Source organism: Balaenoptera borealis (genome assembly GCF_965194805.1).
Source record: "Balaenoptera borealis genome assembly, chromosome: 1".
Lineage (NCBI taxonomy): Eukaryota > Metazoa > Chordata > Mammalia > Artiodactyla > Balaenopteridae > Balaenoptera > Balaenoptera borealis.
Genome location: NC_138860.1, coordinates 95,599,453 through 95,622,529, shown reverse-complemented (window position 1 = coordinate 95,622,529; position 23,077 = coordinate 95,599,453). Strand labels below are relative to the sequence as shown.

Genomic DNA, 23,077 nt, shown 5'->3' with positions numbered 1-23,077 from the left:
AAATAAAGACTTTAGCAGCACTAACAACGGAACAAAAGTGTAAACATTTAAAATTTTTGACCTGTCACAATAGGCTCATTTTATTATCAGGATACTCTCTGGGAAATACCTCAGCTATATTACTGTGGAAACAGCATGGTTATAGAAGAGTATTTTACAGGAATTTAAGTTTAGTTACAATTCAGAATGTTTTTAAAACTATATTAGTTCTTGAAAATAATCCATTTTCAAACAAAGTAAAGCAACATTTTAATTGTCAGTTTAATTTCTAAATGGGGCCCTATGTATTTAATAAAGAAGAATGTAACTCTCATAGGTTTTTAGTATTAATAAAGTCAGATGAAGAATATTAAAAAAATCTTTTACCTATGAACAGATTTCACATCACTGGTTATGACAATGGAAAATTAGGAACCTTTAAAAATATTTTTTTTCGGGCTTCCCTGGTGGCTCAGTGGTTAAGAATCTGCCTGCCAATGCAGGGGACACAGGTTCGAGCCCTGGTCTGGGAAGATCCCACATGCTGCGGAGCAACTAAGCCCGTGTGCCACAACTACTGAGCCTGCGCTCTAGAGCCTGCAAGCCACAACTACTGAGCCTGCACGCCACAACTACTAAAGCCCATGCGCCTAGAGTCCGTGCTCCGCAACAAGAGAAGCCACCGCAATGAGAAGCCCATGCACCGCAACGAAGAGTAGCCCCCACTCGCCCCAACCAGAGAAAGCCCACACGCAGCAACGAAGACCCAATGTAGTCAAAAATAAATTAATTAAATTAATTAAATTAATATATATATATATTTTTTTCTACTGGTATATATCAATATATGGTTACAATTGTCTATCAACTCCCCTAGTTATGAAGACAATCTTTGCCCTGCAAAAAATGATAATTGTGGACAAACCTTCTCAAAAGTTCTGGTCGCTGTTCAGTAAAAGACAATAAGCATTTATATCTGCTTATTATTTTTTAAAATTTAATCTGGGGAGAAAAATGTTAATTATTTTTGGGAAGGGACTGAAGAAATCCCAGTGAGACATTCTGTAGAGAGGTCTTTTGTTAGTATAACATCTGACCTTCTATATCTTTGGAAATCATGCAAACTTGGCTAATGTAGTACTTAAAGAATTAATCAAGCAGATTGTTAGGCCCTAGTTACAGTGGAGCCAGCCAATTATGAGTTGCTCAGAAATTCATCACTGGCATGTCTAACCACATTTTCCCACATAAAGATTAGTAGAAATATGTGGAAACTGGGCCCATTCCCACCCCAGCACAGCTACAATATGTGTTCAGTGAAACAAATTTTAACCAAGTTTTGCCTTAGTGAAACAAACAATTTATTTGGGAATCTTTCTGATTTCTGTCTTTACCCATAACATCTTTTCTGCCAACATTGCAAAGTCTGCCCCATTTAGTTAAAACGCAACTAGGGATTTTTATATTCAAACACACTTGTGAATTCAAAGCACTAAAAAGTCACATGCCAGAAGCCTGAATTTATCAGTAAGTTAATGAAATTCCCAAAGACCATCTTCAGTCTTTTCACTGTTGTAATATGGCCTCCCAAGGCTTACTAAGAAGAAAGCTTTTCTTGCAAGAGAGAAATGAAAGAGGCCAGAGTAGATGAAGATTGGTTCTCTAAGGAGAGGGCAGTGCTGCTCTTAAATAAAGAAGCGCCTTTCAGATAAGCAGAATCAGATTCCAGTTCATTGGTTTGCTGGCTACCCTTACTTTGAACTCTCATATTTAACCCGGCAGGCTTCAAAGCAGGTGAGAAAGTGACCTACCACTTAAAAGCAATTTTTCCTTTTTCAGGAATTCTGGTCTTAGAGAATATCAGCTCTGATATCAGCACATTCCACATCTCCAGGAATTTATACAATTTTTTTTTTCATTGCTCTATGTCTAATGTCCGGCGAGGAGAAAAATCAGGAAAAAGTCCTAACTTGCTGAAAATGAAGTCTTCTTCCATATAGCTTAATATCATGCAAAAGAAGAAGGGGCACTAAAACCACGGACCATTCTAGTGCATTCCCTTCCATTTATCTAAACCTGATGTTCAGTGAGGATTATTAAAAATCATTAATCCCTAGTGCCTTGCTTCACAAAAAGGCAATTTTTGTAACAAATGCATTTTAACAAATTCAAACTGAATTTGCTCTAGCATGTGAGCTAATACAAAAAGATATTAGATGAGGAAGAGACAATGGCAACAATGGAAGGAACTTAGGAAATTTTCTTAAATTGCTTTACCTTACTAAATAGAAGAACAAATATGTTTCAAAGATTCATTGATTTCTGTACTTCATTGATACTGTACCTGACTATCAAATATCTGACCTAACTGAAAATTTTAACACAGGCAATTTGCAACTTATCAATTGGTTCTGCTCTATAAGGCACTTTGCTAGTGCCTAGTGCCTAGAATTTGAAACATTTCTCCACTTTCTGGTACACATAATGTACCAGAAGTATAGTACTAATAGTATTGTTTAAATGATACTTAACCACCATTTCTATGGAAAAATGCATTTTGATTTTACTAGTAGAACATGGCTCCTCCAAACATGAAGGGGGTAGGGCTTCCCACTATAGCTGCACTTTGGTGATGATGATGACGACGATGGCAACAACAGCTAACACCTAGTTTTTACTGTCAGCAGACACAGTTCTAAACACTTGATAAATTTTAAACTCATTTAACCCTCACAGAAACCCATGAGGTAGTACTATTCTCATTTTACAATGCGGGGTGGCGGGGGAAGGTTAAGCAACTTACCCAAGGTGGCACAGCCAATAAGTGTCAGGGCTGGAATCCAAAGCAAAGCAGTCTGGCTCCAGAGCCTATGTTCATAACGACTCTACAATCCTACCCCTTCTCCACCTTGATAAGGTGGCACTATCTAGGAATTCTAAATTCTTCTTATTGCAGGTAGAGTAAAGCAGGACTTCTCAAGTTTTAAATGTGTACATAGGATCACCTGAGGATCTTGTTAAAATGCAGATTCAGGAAGGCTGGAGTGGTGCCTGTGGTTCTGCATTTCTAACAAGTTCCTGGGTGATGGTAATGCTCCTGGGGCAGAGACCACACTATATTAAATGGTGAAGAAGCAGAATTTGAGCCTCTAGTTTTCTTGCTGTCTGTCTGTTGAGGTATTTGTATATTGAGTTTATAAGCTGGAGCCTGCCTATACTATAATCATTTCCCATTAATTCTTAAATGGAAACTGCCCTTGGAACTGCTGCATAACAAATATCGGTCTGCAGGTACTTTCAGTAAATACTTAACTTTTAGGAATTTAAAATGTACATGTAAAGGCCACGGGGATAAAACGTGGCTGTAAAAGTTTGCTGTCAGGCACATTTTAAACACTATACACTACCAACAAATACCAAAAGATAGTAAACAAATGCCTGTTTATTGTTCATCAACTAGAATCACAGTAAACTAATAACTTTTGGTCTAAAAAAGAAGCTTCCACTTTCAAATGTATAATTATTCATTCTCGGACACTGCTAGGAGCTTGTGCTATGCAATCTTAAAGGCTCTTCGGGTGCATCAGAGATCTCTTAGGTAAAGGCAGACACTATATATATACTAACACTGATGAATAGAGCAAACAGTGAGTACACGCCACATTAATTTTAGCCAGTACCTCATGGAAGTACACTACTAACAATGACTACATCTCTACTCCAGATTCTAGATCTTCCTCCTCTCTCTGTTTTATCTCCTTCCCACTGCCCTGAGAGAAACCCAAGGACCATCTCTCCCATTGCTTTCCTGTGATCTCAAATACACAGCTGCATATTTTTTTCCGGTTGTTAAATTGACAAGATTCTCTGTCTAGTCCATTTTTTTCCATGCCAGATTACACTGTGAAGTCATTTCAGTTTGAGACACACTCGCTCCCCAGTCAGCACCATTGCAAGCAACAGAGTTATGGTATGATCACTAAGCTTTCTTCTTATGCTAAAAGGAAGCAGAAGAGTCAGTTTCCAACCCAAATATCTATGCTCCCTGAACAACAGTAAAAAGTCATCCTTCTTGAAGCCTAACCCAGAATCAAGTGTAGTCTCAGACTCCTAGGCCTACAGCCAGTGGCAACTTAACACATTATACAATTGACCTTCAGGGAAAAAGAGAAACCAGTGCTCTTACTACTGGTGTCAGAAGAAAACCAACTAATCTTTAAGGCACAAAATAAACTCTTAATGCAGGAAAAGAAAGTGTGAGGCAACAGGGAGTTAGAATGGAGGCACATAGACAAAAATATAGAAATTACATTACCAAGTAAGGCCTAGTATTTCTATGGTTCTCAGTGCTTTTCTATTTGGAAATATAATGAATTAACATTTTCTTTTTGGGTTTGAATTCTTATTAGTTGGTAAAAATACAAAGATATACAAGACACATTTTTTAAAAGGCTTGGAGACTTACAGGGACTTATCTTTGGTAATTTTGCTTTGAGCCAGTGATATTAATTAACAGGTTTATGTAGAAAAGTAAATAATCATGGGATACTCTCTCTAATATCAGTCCTCAAATACTTTCTGGACCTGGGTCCGGAAATGGGGAAGCAGTTCAAAACTAAAGGGTAAAAATAAAAATAAAGGTCTGTACATGGTTCTGCACCCAAGGTTGGGAGATCAATAAGAACATGTAGATATAAAAACAGGGAGAAATTTTGAGTAAAGAGGCACACTCTGAACCCAGGGCAAATGTCACAACTGTCCCACCTTACCTACTTATTCTTCATCCTAGTTGCACTCTTGAATTTAACATTCACCAAATCCTGAGAATTAATGATTTCATTTAAATGGAAAAATCAAAAGGCTTCTGTACAAAACAAGGGATTTTTTTTAAATGCCAAAGAAAATGCATTTAAAAGGGGTGGATTATTCTTTAGCTAGTAACAAGGGCTATGCTTACCACCAAAAGTGATCTACAAAGACCAACTTTATAATGTTATGCCATTGTATTCTCTAAACTTCTAAGCAACAAAAATACAGCTCAAATCACCAAAATCTTATGTTTAACATATTTATGGCAGCAACTTTACAAATCAATTCCTGTAATTTACTATAACAAATATCTTCACTGCTCAGCTGGTTTAGCACAAACAGATCAGAGATGGTTTCTTGTGTGTTTTACAAATACTCTGCACAAGTCCTTGAGATCATACTTACAGCTTTAGCAAAAACACCCATGATTTCAGGAAACTGGTGTGTGAGAAGAGCTATCATTGCTGTAGAAGAACACAGTCCTGCTGTGAAATGGATGAAAAAAGGAAGCTCCTTCTTTGGGTAAACAGAGACATGATGAAACGCTGCAAGGGAGAAAAGACAGAAATGGATTTTATTTCAGAATACAGTGTAAGCCAGTTTTAATATTTTCAAATGAAATCCATGTATAAAAACTAAAAAGGAAAACGTTTTTTAAAAAAAGAACAAGAAGTCTCTGGTCAAGCAAGGGAGAAGGAAATTATTATCCATTATTTTCTCTAGCATCAACAGCACACCTACATAGCCAGATGACTGTCAGGAACTGGGAATAGGATGGCACTGTGGGAAAGAACAGTAATTGTAGTCATGCTGAGGTGGTTTTGAAAAAGAGCTTTGTCACTTATTAGCTGTGTGATCTTGAATAAGTTGCTAAACCCTCTAGTAGTTGCTATGGAGTTGTTATGATGAACACTGTTAAGCCCTTTATAAAGGTGTTGTTATAATTTTGATCTTTGGGAGCTCAGAGATAAGTATAGAGATCAAGAGACAGACGTGTGGTTGGAGATTTACCAGAACAATCAGTTAACAATTTTACCCAGTTATTAATAAGTGTCCTATATGTGGCATTTCATTGAGCACTGTAAAAATCTAACCAGAACACCAAAGCCCTAGGATTCTGAACATAAATGGAGTCCCTTGTCTTATTTTACCACATTTGCACATTTACTCAGGTATTATTTTTCTAATGATTGGATATTTCATTACCAATAGTATTCAGGTAGTTTTATGTTATTTGAAATTTGAAAATACTTGAATAACAATGCTGAGAGGAGCCTATTACAGTGACTGGCAGACAGTAGGTACTCAGTAAATGTCTGTTAAACTGAGAGTTATTCTGGGACTTCAGTTGACTGCTTAGGGTTGGACACAAACCTAGGAATTCCTGATGTAATATCCTGCATAAGTAAGGAATGACTAATTCAGTGCTGAATCGAGGTCAGCTATAAATTTAACTTTTTAAAACATAATGATTCACAGGGAAGATTACACCTAAGTTTCCTTCAGTAGCCAGGAATTTTTTTTAAGTGTTACACTATCTTCAGAAAGTATATACCAAAAAGCAAACTCATTAAAAATCCAGAAAATTTCCAGAGCCTTGAGTCATGTTTAAAGTAAAAGCACACCAAGTCTGAATTTTTTTAAATTAGAAACATTAGAAGCTGTGGACAACATTGTGCTTTCAGCACCCAAAAAAGCAGCAGTTCCTCCTGCTCTGTCCCTCAGCCATTAGAGGCCAACTTCTTCCAGCAAATCAAAAGATACAAGCCATATTTGCAAAGGCAGGGAACAAATACTTATATGTGCCAATGGTTACTATAATTGTTTTCATGTGAGAGACAGCACAATTAATAATATTAATTAAACTGTAGCATTTTGTGGCTCACAAAGTGCTTTAATTTATATTAGTTTAATTTTTTTCAATAACTCTAGGAGATAGATAGTATTATTCTTATTTTATAAGGTAGAAAACTATATAGCTTTAATAGGATAATTTTCTAAAATGTGAAATTTTTATACTGTAGGAGAGATCCAATTATTTCTTTTTGGATTGCTTTCTGTAGATTCATTTGTCAGTCAATGTTTGGCTAATACATCAAAATAATGGATGACTAGTACAGAAACACTCCCTTGGAAGTAAAGTTCAAATTTCATCACTGGCTTGTAGAGAAAAATTTATCAGGAGGCATAAAAGACAACTAAATAGCTATGTGAACTAAGGGAATAGTTCAAGTCTGAACTTATGAGGTTCATAAGCAAATTCCAGAATGCTGTAAGTCATACCAAGGTTGAAGGAGAATTGAAAACAAAAAACATTAAGTACTCCTGGGTATTAAAACTCCACATTATTAAAAATTTGTTCATTCTATCATAGTCAGAGACAGAAAAAATACTCTAAGAATATACAATATAATCAAACTAAAACCCCCAGAATATCCCTCCTCTCCTACCTTCTAGAATTTGCAAATGAGTAGAACCCTAGAAATAATAAAGCCCTGCCAAAGAGCAAGCTCTCTTCTTATAGCCTATGGCTCTGACAATACATAACAATAACAACCTTGATTTTATTCACATTAACTATGAAAGACGGCCTTATATCAGGCAACCTCTGTAACGATTGGAGGGGGGGGCATAATTTTAGGCTAAATGTATTAGCCTAACATAATACACTCTTGTATACTGATGTTCCGCAATTAAAGATTCGTTCCTTTGCCTTAAATATCCTTGTTCCCATTAAAATGGAAAAACAATACCTACTATCACCACCGTAATAGGAAAGGAAAAATTTCTAACACTAATGACCTTCTAATTGCTGAAGTCAATGGATTCTTCTCAGTAATTATCTTACTAAATACCTCGGATACTCCTCCTCACTTGGAAATTTTTTCCTCCTCTTAGTTTCTAGGATATCTAGTTCTGGTTCTTGTCCTGTTTCTCTGACCACTCCTTCACTGAATCTTCTGACTCCTTATTGGCCACACATCCCTTAGACATTTTCATCATGGTTCACCCTTAGTTTACTTCTCACACTCTTTACAGTTTCCCTTAGTGATCTCATTCATGCCTAGAAAATGATGACTCCCAAGTCAGTTTTGTGATGCAGAGAGATGCAGAGGGAATGAGATATTTTTGGCAATTTTGTTTGCATGACCTGATCCTGTCCCTGCGCCACAGCTGATTGGATCAGGGATGAACACCTGGTAAATGTGATTTACTCTCCCAGAAGTTTTAGAAGTGGGATTGAGATATTCTTCATTCTGTATTATTTGCCTGAACTGATGACATGTAAACTTAGAGCTGCACGGGGGTATCAAGTTTGGCTACATGAGTGTCTAAGAAGGGAAAGCCGAACTGCAAAGATTAAGATATAAAAATGAAGCATACACTGAGAGAAGCAGAAATGAGAGCTCATACAAAGAAAAGATAGAGTTGGGGAATGAAAAAAAAAGAAAGTGAGAATAGGAGAGGCTGAAAAAGGCAGTCAGCGACAGAGATATACAGATAACTGACTCCTGGAAATCCTGATAGCCTTCTAGTTTCTGGTTCTAGTCTCTTCTGAGGTGCAACTATAATTGTTGCCTTTGGGTTCCTTGAGATAATCCAGTCTTCTTCCAACAAATTCTCTTTATTTTAAAGCTAGTTTCAAGTGGCTCTCTTATACCCAAAGAATGCCTGCAACATTTACTATTTATATAACATATATATTTAATAATATACATATTATATATAACTTACAAATATATCTTAGCCCCATATATGTAGACATACAAAATATAAAGGCTATGTATGTATATGTTAAATAGATTAAATAATAAAATATTTAAGCATATACACACCTACATACACACACACGGATGTGTGCAACATACTCAAAAATAAAAAACCCTGGGAGAAAAATATCAGCATACTCAACTTCCATAATCTCCCCTAAATTTTTATCTATCTGTTTGAACTTTTCAGCTCATTAAGTCTGATGTTGTAAAAATGCAACTTTCCTTCCTAGACTTCAGTTCTAAAGGACCCAGAATTGTAAAAACTGTGGTATAGATTGATATCATAAGAGGAAACTAGCGTTCATAACTTTCAGCATACTTACCTATCAGTTAAATTTAAAAAAAGGAAAATTAAACAGAAATTTACCAGCTCACAGAGAAAAAGAGTGAGTGGATGCTAAGGCAGCTGAGACAAAAAGTACAGACTATTCTTTCAAAAGTTTGGGTTCCTGAAAGCAGGAACTAGACGAAAACGCTCTCAGCAATCATAACCCTATGTATTTCTGGTTCTCCTCCTGACTCTTTGACTGCTCTTTTTAAAACTGGGAAGTATAGTCCCTCCAACTTCACTCTTCTTTGTAAAGATTGTTTTGACTGTTCTGGGTCCTTTACTTTGCCATATAAGTTTTGGGATCAGCTTGTCAACTTGTAGGAATTGTATTGAATTTATAGATCAATTTGAAGAGAACTGTCATATGAATAATACTGGGTCTTCCAATCCATAAACGTGGACTGTCTCTAAATTTATTTAGATTTTCTCAGCAGTATTTAGTGGATTTTAGTACACAAGTCTCACACTTCTTTTGTTCAATTTATTCCTAAATTGTTTGTTCTTTTTGATGCTACTGTGATTGGAACTGTTTTCTAATTTTCATTTTGGATTGTCCATTGCTGGTATATAAACAAATGACTGAGTTTTGTATAATTACATCCTGCAACCTTGCTGAACTTGTTTATTAGTCCTAATAGTATTTTTATGGATTTCTTAGGATTTCTTGCACAGAAGGTCATGTCACCTGTGAATAAAGACAGTTTTACTTCTTTCTTTCGAACATGAATGCCTTTTATTTCTTTTTCTTGCTTGACGGCATTAACTAGAACCTCTAGTACAATGCTGAATAGAAGAAAGCAGACACCCTTGTCTTGTTCCTGATCTTAGCGGGAAAGCATTCAGTCTTTCACCATTAAGTATGATCTTAGCTGTGGGTTTTTCATAGATGCTCTTTATCAGGTTGAGGAAGTTCCCTTTTATTCCCAGTTTGTTCAGAATTTTTATCATGAATGGGTGTTAGATTTTTGTCAAATGCTTTTCTGCATCTATTGTCCTTTATTCTATCACATTTTCAGATGTTAAAGCAACCTTGCATTTGTGAGGTAAATCCCAATTGGTCATGGAATATAAACCTTTTTACATGTTGGTGGATTCAGTTTGTTAACATTTTGTTGAAGATGTTTGTGTCTATATTCAAGAGAGATATCGTTCTATAGCTTTCTTGTAATGCTTTTTGTCTGATTTTGGTGTCAGGGTAATGCTGGTCTCACAGAATGAGTTGGGGAGTGTTCCTCCTTTATTTCTTAAAAAGAGTTTGTGAAGGATTGGTATTATTTCTTCTTTAATTGTTTGTAAGATGACTGCTTTTTTTTTTTCTAATATCTTTAATCTTTGTGTCCTTCATTGCATCTAGCACAGGGTTTTACCCAAAAAATATTCAGGAATGAACTAAATTATGCAACCATATCCAAGAAGTGGCTAAAATAGTATTTAAACAGCATCCTGAATTTCAACCAGAGGTACTTTTAAAATGGGAGAATACTATGAAAAACAATCTCACAACTAATTTTAAGTTTAGGAAAACTTGAATATTTACTTACGAGGTAATAGCTCTCTATCAGCAGTCTCTGTGCAGCTGGGATAAGGATAAAATAGATGGCCTTTCTCTAGTGGGTATGGAATCATTCTAAAAGCTGAGTGAAAAATAAAATACATATGTTGACATTCAATTCAATCTCACTTTCATCCTCTACTACAATCAAAGCTATTTTGGAGACGTATTTTTATTAAATTTTCACACAGAGTTTTATTTTCTTTTTTAGAGAGATATTTTAGATGAAAGAAACAAAGTACGCAAAGGAACAAATAAGGAGAAGATCTATATAGAGAATCATGAATGGTCTGGCTGAAATAAAACTAAAGGGAGTAATGGATGATAAGACTAGCTGTGTCCTTCTTACCTCAGTCTCCTCATCACAAACACAACAGACTTAATTCTCCACGTGTGAATTCCACTTCTTAGGGAAATCACATAACTGTTGTAGTCATAACTACTGGCAACCTAAGAGTTCTCAATGGCTCCTAACTTCATATGTGAGCTGTCACCAAGTTTTCTGTGAGCTTAATTTAGATCAGGGGTCACCAAAGTATCTAAATTAAGTACCTAAAGGGATCACCTTTGGCCAGACCTGGCCCACTGTTTTTGTAAATACAATTTTATTAGAATACAGCCATGCCTGTTCGTTTATATATTATATAAGGCTGCTTCCATGCTATAAGAGTTGGGTAGTTGTGACAGAGACTATGGCTCACAAAAACTAAATATTTACCGTCTGGCCCTTTACAGAAAAAGTTTACCCATCTCTCATCTAGATTATCATCAACTCCTACAAACTTCTTAAAGAAGAAATCCTTATTGACCTACTCAACTATCAAAGTTGAGATAAGGTTTTTGTTTTTCCCTTAGTCCTTGGCTCTAAAAACTTTTGTTAAAATATGGATTTTGTTTTGCTACAATAAAATATAGTGATTTTTCCAAAGTCACAGAGCAAATCAGTGGCACTAGGAAATCATTCATCAAAATGATTATTCATGAAATACAGAATAAATCATATACTTATTGAAAACTTCCTATGTGCCAAGCAGAACACTAGGCACTGAAGACACATACAAGGTGAATGAGATAGAGCACCTGGTTCTGAGAAGCGTACAGACTACTGGAGAAAAAGCCAAAGAAAGTCTAATTACCCCAAAACATCCAGCTCCTCAGTTTTAGTAGTCCCGCTTTCATTAATCTTTATATTGTCAGTATCAAGCACAGTGTCTGACCCTCAGCAAGATGTTAATGCAGAGGTTCCCAAATTTTCTTGGTTCAAGGACATGTGGTGTCCTTCGTGTCTCAGTAATTTGCTATTAATGTCCCTACACTGAAAGAAATATCTAACAATTCCACTTATTAAGTAGTGGGTCTGATCAACTTCAAAAGTTTTTGTTCTAACAACTTAGCAGTGATTTGAAAAAAAAAATACACATAAATTAACGAAAAAATAGTTATTTTATTTTTAAATAACCATCATTTCTTCCTAATGGGATATATGAGCCTGTTGGGCACTGCATAATTTCTCGAACCTTGGAATCACATTGGACACCACTATCCTCATTTCCTGTTCTACACTGATTTTTGTGTGGTACTGCTTTTAATCACAGCAACTAACAAAACCCAGCTTTGCAAAGCTATGACAACACTGAAAAAAATAGAGAATGGAGAGCTATCTAATGTTGAAACCATGAACTATCTAGAGCTACAGTCTGAATGGTGTATTGTTATGTTTCTACTAAAAATTTAAAATATCCCATGGCACTCTTGTGAATTTGCTATAATACCCAAAGGTGCCTCAGTGCAAACTTTGAGGAGGTTAACCAATTTTAGTGAATGAACATTGAATTTATTTTTGAATTTTCATTGACAGGTGATTTTAAGAAGTTACAAATGAGAGATCTGGTAGTTAGTGGAAAATAATCCACTTCTCCAAAGAAATGTACGAATGGCCAATTAACACGTAAAAAGATGTTCAACATTACTAATTATTAGGGAAATGCAAATCAAAATCAAAATGAGATATTATTCCACACCCATTAGGATGCTCTTACCAAAAAAAACAGGAAATAACAAGTATTGGCAAGGATATAAAGAAAGTGAAACCCCTGTGCATTGCTAGTGGAATGTAAAATGGTTCAGCTGCTATAGAAAACAGTATGGTGGTTCCTCAAAAAATTAAACACAAAATTATATGATCTAGCAATTCCACTTCTAGGTATACACCCAAAAGAACACAAAGCAGGAACTTTTACAGATATTTATGCACCCACGTTCATAGCAGCATTATTCACAATAGTCAAAAGGTAGAAACAGCCCAAATGTCCATTGATGGATGAATGGATAAACAAAATTTTGCATACAACTTATGATGGACTATTACTCAGCCTTAAATATTGTATGATTCCACTGATATGAGATACCTAGAGTAGTCAAACTCATAGAGACAGAAAATAGAATGGTTACCAGGGGACTGGGGAGGAGGGAAGAATGGGGAGTTATTGTTTAATGGGTACAGAATTTCATTTTGGGGTGATGAAAAAATTCGGGGGATGGATAATGGTGATGGTTGCATAACAATGTACATGTATGTCCCTGAACTGTACATTTTAAAATGTTTAAAATGGTAATTTTAATGTTATATGTATTTTACCACAATTTAAAAAAAATTTTAAAGAATCGAGTTGATATCAGTAATGAGGAAAATAGTTTCATGTTGTACACATCTCAAAACAAAACCAAAAAAAAAAAAAAGTCCCATTTTTAAAATATTAGAACAATAGCTAGCCACATTAAAAAACTTATAAATGAAGGGATATAAGTTTCCATTCTTTCCTTATAAATATTTAAATTAAGTGAACATATAGCAGAATACCCAAACAGTTTCTCATTCTGTTTTTCCTAAATGTGGCATTAATATAAGCACATTACACGTTTCTTCTACCAGTATACCAATAAACACCACTGAGTTCACTTTGAAACCAATCTGAACAAGTCCTTAAAGAAACGCAGACAATCTCATTACAAAAAGACTGCCTGTGAATGGAATAATTAGTCAGAAAGATTAGTGTTGCATTTGGAAAAGAATACTTACTGCCTTCCCATGTACACTGTAACAGATTAAGAGCACCTTCTATTCGCTTCCAGTGCTGAAGATGAAAGAAAGCATAGGCAATTGCTTCACTATCGCCCCGTTTCAGAATGTGTTCTGGAGGTAAAATGAGACTTTTCATCTCTAGTAAATACTAGAAAAATAACACACACACATAGACACACCACAGAAAAAAAGAAAAAGTATGCTAAATTCAAACATCCACAGAAGTGTAGATTCAAATTTTATAAAGTTAATTTGATTTAAAAAACAAACAAACATTAAGCTAGTTGAAATGACATGAAGGTCCTACTGACAAAATGCTTATATAAATGCAAATTCCAAAGATCAGAACATTCCTATAGGTAAAAATAAGGTAATAAATGGCTTATGTGTGACTTTACTAAACACAAATGGAAACTCAAGCTGAGGAAATAATGTTGGAGGAAATTATTTATTTTCCAAAAAAGAATAATTGTAAAAAATTATAAAACACAATTTTGGAATAACACGTTGTGGCAACATTCAATTTTTTTTTCTTTATTCCCCTTCTATAGTGAAGGAATTTAACTGTTAAGAAGTTCAATTAAATTAATATTTACTGAGTGCAAATCACTATGCTTGTCAGGGAATGCCAAAACACTATTCTCTAGAGCTTCCTAAGGTAATGAGAAAGACAGATTTCTTTTTCTATTTTCTCGGCCGCACTGCGCGGCTTGTGGGATCTTAGTTCCCCGACCTGGGATTGAACCTGGGCCCCTGGCAGTTGAAAGCGCAGAGTCCCAATCACTGGACCGCCAGGGAACTCCCGAGAAAGACAGATTTCTTAAGTTAAAAACTGTAACCATACTGAGACTTCCCTGTGGTCCAGTGGTTAAGAATCCACCTTCCAACGCAGGGGACGCAGGTTTGATCCCTGGGCGGGGACTAAGATCCCACATGCCTCGGGGCAACTAAGCCCGCGTGCCACAACTACTGAGCCTGCGTGATCTAGAGCCCATGCATCACAACTAGAGAGCCCACATGCTGCAACTACTGAGCCCATGCACTCTGGAGCCCGCGCACCACAATGAAGGGCCTGCACACCACAAGGAAAGATCCCACATGCTGCAATGAAGATCCCATGTGATGCAACTAAGACCCTACGCAGCCAAATTAAAAAAAAAAAAAAAAATTATAACCAGACTATGGTAAGTACTTCACTACAGGTATAGATGTATATAGGAATATGGATAGGAGGTATTAATTTTTTAATTTAATTTTTAATAACAGCTTTATTGAGATATAATTCACATGCTTTACAGTTCACCCATTTAAAGTCCACAATTCAATGGTTTTTAGTATGTTCACAGATATGTGCAACCATCACCACAATTTTAGAACATTTTCATCACTTCAAAAGGAAACCCCAAATGTATATTGGTGCAGCCTCTATGGAAAACAGTATGGAGGTTCCTCAAAAAAACTAAAAATAGAGTTACCAATGATCCAGCAATCCCATTCCTGGGCATATATCTGGAGAAAACTATAATTCGAAAAGATTCATGCATCCCAATGTTCATTGCAGCACTATTTACAATAGCCAACCTAAAAGTCCACTGACAGATGAATGGATAAAGATGTTATACATATATACAATCGAATACTACTCAGCCATAAAAAAGAATGAAATAATGCCATTTGCAGCAACATAGATGGACCCGGAGATAATCATACTAAGTGAAGTAAGTCAGAAAGAGAAAGACAAATACCATATGATATCACTTATATGTGTAATCTAAAATATGACCCAGGGACTTCCCTCGTGGTCCAGCGGTTAAGAATCCGCCTTCCAATGCAGGGGACGCGGGTTCTATCCCTTGTCGGGGAACTAAGATCCCACGTGCCGTGGGGAAACTAAGCCTGCGTGCCACAACTACAGAGCTCACGCGCTCTGGAGCTCGCAGGCCACAACTACAGAGCCCACGCGCTCTGGAGCCTGCGTGCCACAACTAGAGAGAAGCCCGCATGCCGCAACGAAAGATTCCCCCCCCATGCCGTAACTAAGACCCGACACAGCCAAAAATAAAATAAATTTAAAAAAATAATAAATAAAAATAAAATAAAATAAAATATGACCCAAGTGAACTTTTATGAAACAGAAACAGACTCATGGACATAGAGAACAGACTTATGGTTGCCAAGGGGAGAGGGGGTGGGGGAGGGATGAACTGGAAGTTTGGGATTAGCAGATGCAAACTATTATATAGAGAATGGATAAACAACAAGTTTCTACTATATAGCACAGGGAACTATATTTAATATCCTGTGATAAACCATAATGGAAAAGAATATGAAAAAGAATGTATATATGTGTATAACTGAATCACTTTGCTCTACAGTAGAAATTGACACAACAATGTAAATCAACAATACTTCAATAAAAATTTTAAAATAAGGAAACCCCATACTCTTTAGTTATCTCCCTCTACACCCACAATCCCCCTAAGCTCTAAGCAACCACTAATATACTTTCTGTCTCTATAGATTTGCCTATTCCAGATATTTCATACAAACAGAATCACATAATATAGGGTCTTTTGTGACTGGTTTATTTCACTTAGCATACACCCATGTTGTAGCATGTATCAGTACCCCATTCTTTTTTTTTTTTTTTTTAATTTATTTATTTATTTATTTATTTATTTATGGCTGTGTTGGGTCTTCGTTTCTGTGCAAGGGCTTTCTCTAGTTGGGGCAAGTGGGGGCCACTCTTCATCGCGGTGCGCGGGCCTCTCACTATCGCGGCCTCTACTGTTGCGGAGCACAGGCTCCAGACGCGCAGGCTCAGCAGTTGTGGCTCACGGGCCTAGTTGCTCCGCGGCATGTGGGATCCTCCCAGACCAGGGCTCGAACCCGTGTCCCCTGCATTGGCAGGCAGATTCTCAACCACTGTGCCACCAGGGAAGCCCCCATTCTTTTTTGTGGCTGAATAATATTCCATTGTATGGACAGACAACATTTGTTTATCCATTCTTCATCTGATGGACATTTGGTTTTCATCTTTTGGCTATTATGAATAATGCCGCAATAAACATTTGTGTATGAATTTTCATGTGAACAAATGTTTTCATCTCTCTTGGGTTACCTAGGAGTGGAATTGCTAGGCTATATGGTAATTCTGTGTTTAAGCGGTATTAATTATGATTTAAACCACTTGATAGAATTTGGGATTTGAGCTGATATATAAAGACAGGTGGGATGTGGATGAGCAGGTTGGGGGTATGGTGAGGAGAAGAATAGGAGGACATATTCAATGTACAGGGCCAACTTGAACAATTTTAACTCTTGAGACTTGAGAGCATAGTACAAGATGAGTGAGTGTGCCTGTTAAAGAAGGATAAGTGAGTGTGCCTGTTAAAGAAGTTATAACCTAACAATTCTTATTCACATATGAAATTAAATTCTAAACTCTTGAAGAAAATACTTGCCTTAATATTATAATCCATAACAAAAGCAGCATAATTAGTTACCGCACTAATCAAATATACTAATTACATGAAGAAAGATGCCAAATTACACTTGTACATCATCTTTATTATTAAAGTGGTCAACTTAAAACAAAATCTTTTAAAAAATATTTAGTTAGTCTTCCAAAGACTGAGGCCAGAGTACACCTCCCCTACTAGACTAGGTGTGAAACCACCTCTTTGGTTTTCAATAATTTGATACCAAATTATGTGTCATATGGTCCAAACCACATTAACATCTATTATAAGACATAAAAAGAGAAACATTCCAAAGGTGTCTTAAAAGATATATTCTCACATTTCAAATTCTAAGTTCCTCAGGTTGTTACACAAGCTAATAAGATAACATAAATTAAACAGTTGAATTTGTGAAACACTTCGTAAAACTACTACAAACAGGAAGAATTCTAAAAATAATTGAAGTGGTTTTAAATTTTAAGCCTTAGGTTATTAATCAATACATATGTACTCATGGTATTAATACATCTAAAGTAATTTTTCTTTTTTGTTTATGGAATGTGCCTTTCCAACACTTACTGAGCTTAATGCTCATCCTGAATTACTCTTATTCCTATACCCCAATAAAGCTGAAATTAAAAAACAAAAAGATAAAAAGAATAATTACTCTTAGCCTTGATGTCTCTAGCTCTCTCCTCAAAGTGTAAGAATGCAGTCTGCTTATCAATTTATTTTAGCAGATGTCACAAGCTATGAGATTATTTACTAATCCAGTTTGGGGACTTAACATTTCCCATTCAGTTTCTTAAAGGAATGCAGCAGAGGTTGTGTCCTGGTCAAGCAAAGCCCATTTGCTGCCTGGCTGGGTTCTCTACCCTTAGTGCCTTGGGCCTATATTCAGGAGGGTAATATTCTTTCTAATCCTCTTTAATCCTTGTCCATTTTTTAAAACACAGTAAAAGATCACTCGCACCAGGCGACTGTGGGAAAATGGACTCAAATAGCTGACCTCTGACACGACTCCTTATGCTCTTTGCAAGTGCACTAAGAGCTTCTTCAGTAGGAAGCAAAGAAAATGAAGCAAACACAGTGGAATCTCCATCATAAAAAGAATATCTTATTTTCAGAGAGGTTTAATACTTAAACCAAGTCCTTTCGATTAGTGTTCTGTTTTATTTTACAGATAAAAACATCTCAAATTATTTTCAATGTGTTTTAGAACCCTGAAGCTTTAGACTAAACCCTATCTTGGTAGCCACTTAGCAAATGGTAAGCAAAGATATTAAGTTAACAATTATTGAGTAAAACTTATATTATAAAAAGTATCAACTTAATATATCTAAAAATACTTTTGTGAATAGCAACTATATATCTATACTTTCACTGAGTAATAATCTAAGTGACAATTCAGAATCAGATACGGTACGTTTATTAGGAAATAATACTTCAGGATTTTATATTAAAAATCTTCACTATTTAATCATTAAAAAATTGTTTCCTTATGCTGCCTTATTTTTTATTATCATGTCTTACCTACCAGCAAATGTCCTCTACAATTTGACTTCAAAGAAATTCTTATTTTTCAGTTTCTGAAAATAGGACACTGAAATAAAATTTCACCCGCAAAATATAAAGAAAAATTTTCAGTTTAAAGAAAATATACTTAGGGACTTCCCTGGTGGCGCAGTGGTTGAGAATCCGCCTGCCAGCGCAGGGGACACGGGTTCGAGCCCTGGTCCGGGAGGATCCCACGTGCTGCAGAGCAACTAAGCCCGTGCACCACAACTACTGAGCCTGTGCTCTAAAGCCCGCAAGTCACAACTGCTGAGCCGGAGCGCCACAATTACTGAAGCCCACGCGCCTAGAGCCTGTGCTCCGCAACAAGAGAAGCCACCGCAATGAGAAGCCTGTGCGCCACAATGAAGAGGAGCCCCCGCTCACGGCAACTAGAGAAAGCCCGTGTGCAGCAACGAAGACCCAACACAACCAAAAATAAAATAAACTAAAAAGACAAAAAAAAAAAAAGAAAAGAAAATATGCTTAAAATATGTAATTATAGGATTATTATTCATTTTATCTCCTCCACAAAGTGCTACTCAAGAATTTCTGCTACTCAGAATAAGCTGTAGTCACTACACAATAGAAACCATATGCTTCATATTCTACTTCAGCACCTAGTATATTACACTATCCAAAACAGGTCCTAAACTAAGTAACTGACTGGATCTGACATATATAGCTAAAATGTCTTCAAACTCATACCTATACTTCAGTTTTACTTAAAGATATTTTCTAACTTTCTGGGCAAACTAAAAACAAAACAAAATGAAAACAAAAAAATTCTGCTATCAAGACTTTACTTCTGTATGAAGAAGAATATGAAAGGTTAAAAACTGACGGGCAATTTGTTTCGTTTTGGTCTCTCTTTTTTTTTTTGCTTATAAAAGTACATGCTCACAGTACAAAAATGCAAACATTGCAGAGTTACACAGAAAAGAATCTATTACAAGATTGGAGAATAAAAGAAAAAAGGAAATAAAGATAATAATCTGATTTATGTTTGTCTGGATTTCTTTTTTTTAAGCATAACATACTGATTCTACTTTTCTTAAATATAGTATCAAACTGTTACACAACTCACTTTTTACTTCACAATATATCTTGTATATCTCTTCCCATCTCTATATAGATCTAACTCATTTAAAATATAGTATAGTATTCCATTAAAAGCTGAGTTCTTTTATCAGTTAAGAAATAAGGCCATGCTGAAATTGTACTACTGTCCTTAAAAGGCCCAAAGTGACATAATGTAGCAAAACCCACAAAATATTAAATGGCTTAAAAATTTGATGGGATCTAAAATTTTATTTTCTTTACCTTAGATAGGTCTTTATAGTAATGCAGATCTAAATTACAAACATGTTTATTTACCAAACATTTATTGAATGCCTGTTATGTGCTAAGTAGAATATCAGACATAAAATGATGCTAAGACAAGAGTCCTGCTTTTTAAAAAGCTCACAAATAACTAAGGGAGAGACATACAAACAGACCAAAAGAAGAAAAAAAAAAAAGATATGATTAAGGTACTAAAGAAACAGAAGAAAGAGCCATTATCTCTGCTTGGGAAAAGTGGGAAAGACACCTCTACAAAGGAAGCAACAGATGAGCAGGATCTTGAAGAATGAGTAGAAACTTGTCAGGTAGAGAAGAGATTGAGCATATGTACAACGGTAGGGAGTCATGAGACCTGGTCAATCCAGGGAATAGTAGCACTGGAGGTAAGGAACAAGGCAGAAGTGGTGAGGAGCGAGGTTGGAGACAGATACTGGGCCCAGACTATGAAGGGTTTCTATACACGCAATACTAAGGGGTTGGTCCTTATCGTATAGGCAATAGGGAACAAGCAGAGCTCTTTAGGCAGAGTAAAATTTGCTATTTAGGTAGATAACTCTGGCAACGGCCAGAGTAGAGAGGGGTTGATGGCAGGGAGACCACTGAGGAATCTCTTTTAATGGTCCAAACGAAAGATGGTAGAGTATTTGAGATTCCTGTATTTCTACACATACATATCTGTATGTTTAAAAATGCATAGAAAATGTCTGGCAACATATACACCACACAGAAACAGTGGTTACGTGAGAGAAGTAGAATTGGGAGAGAAGAAATGGGATTTTTTATTTTATAAACTTCTAAAGGGTCTGAATTTTTTTTTAAAGCATTCATAACTTTTATAACAATAATAATTTTTAAAAGAATAGGTAGTGAAGGTGCACAATGAGCAGTGACAGTGGGGATGGAGTAGATGGCTAGATCTAAAAGAGATTTCATAGGTCATAATACGAGTTGGTAATTTGGAAAGAGCAGAGTAAAGGTTAATTAGAGAAGATAATAATAAAGCCGTAAGTCAAAATATAGAAATAAGGATAGAGAGGTAAGTTGGAGAAGAGACTAAAAAATAAATTTAAAAAAATCAGTTTGAGACACATTAAAGTGTCTGAAGTACTTATTAGATACCCAGGTAAAAATTTCCACAACTAGATAGAAATGCAAGTCTAAAGACAAGGAAGGAAGCCAGAGTTAACATATTTGGAAATAACTGGCAAATAAAATATAGTCAAAGACATAAACCAAGGCTGGTACCTAGTATGTGCTGCAGGACCTTCTATATTACCTCCAAATCACCTTCTTGATATATCTGGAAATTGCCTGGGCCAATTTTAACTAGTATTCAACTATGGACAATATACTCAAATAATTACTCAAAGTCTCTTGCTTTTCACTAAAAATATTAAAAATTAAAGCTACTTTGGAAGCTATAGTTAAAAAGACATAATGATGTATGGTCTGATGGTATCTTTTATAACTCTAAATTCATACCTATGCTTACGCTCAAATTCACTTTAATTTTGAATTGCTTTGATCTTTATAATTTATCTCTAGATTACTTTGTTTCTATTACTTTGCAAATCTTACAACAGCTTTTGACCAAAAGCAATATAATTCTGACCTGAAGTAACGATAATGCTTTATAATCTTCCTCTTAAAAGCAGAGGTTAAAGAAAAATCTCTCTGTAAGCATCTGAAATTAAGGTACTTTGCTCTTGATCAGTCATGCACATCAAGACCAATTTATCTCTCCAATTAGTTTTCTCAGTGCACATTCTATGAGATTGGACAGGCAGCCCGAATGCAAAGATTCCACATGGAGGTGTATTATAAGGGAGACTAAAGAAAGTTCCCAGATAGAAAGTAAACAACTGCTGTATGAATAAACTGAAAGAAAACATGATACCACCTAGCAGCCTCAGGAGCAAAGGGAAAGTGATCTTATATTAAAAGGAGAGGGACGGGAGGCTAAACAGGGCATGTGCTTCAGGAAAATGACTTTCCAAATCATCCTACAGAGCAGCACCTCAAGAGATAAGCATTTCATATCTCAACCTTTCCACCTGGGCCACAGTACAATATAATGGAAAGGCAAAGGCCTCACTGTGCTCTAAGTATGGGTCACAGACTTTAACACCACTTCCCTTTTCTCCCTGTACTCCTGCTATGCCACTCAGAATCTCAACTGAGTGCCCATCTCCCTCATCTTTTACTTATGCTGCTATAATGTAAGTAGTCTGGCCAAAGAAATGTAAGCCTGCTGCTAAAGACCTAGTACCTTCTCTGATGGATGGGACTCATAACATCCTACGGGCTTCAATTTCTGATCAGCCAGAATGGATTTTACCTTTTATGTATCGATTTATTTTTAAAATTCCCCTTGCACTTGTAAAGGCCTCCTGGCATGGTCTACTTTCTTAGCAGCACAATACCAAAACCAGTTTTACTGTAGAATAAGAAATAATAATTTTAAAAAGCTACAGATAGCATATTCCTAAACATGTACTCAAGTTGTAGAGATTTACTAAACAAGGTTTTGTTTTGTTTTTAAATGTTCTACGCCACTCTTCCCTCAAGGGCTTCTTCTGGAAGACACAAACTGTCCTCAGGGTATTAAGTAATTCAAATTAGTTAATTCCTAACTGTCTCACCTAACCATCTTCACCTTCACCCCATCTCAACAAAGGAATCCCCAAATCTTATACACTCTAAAGCACTAAACTAATATTTACAAGGAAAGAGGACACACTGGAAGAGCTTAAACAGGAGGAGAAAATGGTAACAGAGTATAATAAAGCAGTGATGGCCATAATAATCAAAGCTGTTGCCTGACACTCAGACATTGTGTTGAGAACTTCACATATATCATCTCATTTAATCAGGAGGCATGATACGTTAACAGTGCTTTCCATGTTGAGTCAGATTCTTTTTTCTTTATTGAGGTATAATTTAAAAACAGTAAAATGCACAGGTCTTAAGTATTCAGTTCAGTGAGTTTTAAAAAACATAGACAAGGGACTTCCCTGGTGGTCCAGTGGTTAAGAATCCTCCTTCCAATGCAGGGGATGAGGGTTCGATCCCTGGTCAGGGAACTAAGATCACACATGCCGCAGGGCAACTAAGCCCGCGAGCTTCAAATACTGAGCCCGAGTGCCACAACTACAGAGCCTGCGCACCACAACTAGAGAGAAGCCCAAGTGC

At 36.1% G+C, this 23,077-nt stretch overlaps 2 protein-coding genes across 19 annotated transcripts in view; one reads left to right on the top strand and one right to left on the bottom strand.

Moving 5' to 3' along the window:
* The window catches only part of ST7L (suppression of tumorigenicity 7 like), a 151,705-nt gene that overhangs the window by 80,247 nt on the left and 48,381 nt on the right, over nucleotides 1-23,077 (bottom strand). For 15 of the 17 annotated variants that reach the window (XM_082379970.1, XM_082379962.1, XM_082379955.1 and 12 more), the window contains 3 exons: nucleotides 13,524-13,674; nucleotides 10,434-10,526; nucleotides 5,194-5,333 (listed from right to left, as the gene is read on the bottom strand). In XM_082379970.1, coding sequence (XP_082236096.1) covers nucleotides 5,194-5,333; nucleotides 10,434-10,526; nucleotides 13,524-13,674 — 384 coding nt within the window. The remainder of the gene's footprint in view (nucleotides 1-5,193; nucleotides 5,334-10,433; nucleotides 10,527-13,523; nucleotides 13,675-23,077) is intronic. The other 2 variants (XM_082379969.1, XM_082379959.1) reach the window with 1 other exon arrangement.
* The window catches only part of WNT2B (Wnt family member 2B), an 84,013-nt gene that overhangs the window by 34,959 nt on the left and 25,977 nt on the right, over nucleotides 1-23,077 (top strand). The window lies entirely within an intron of this gene.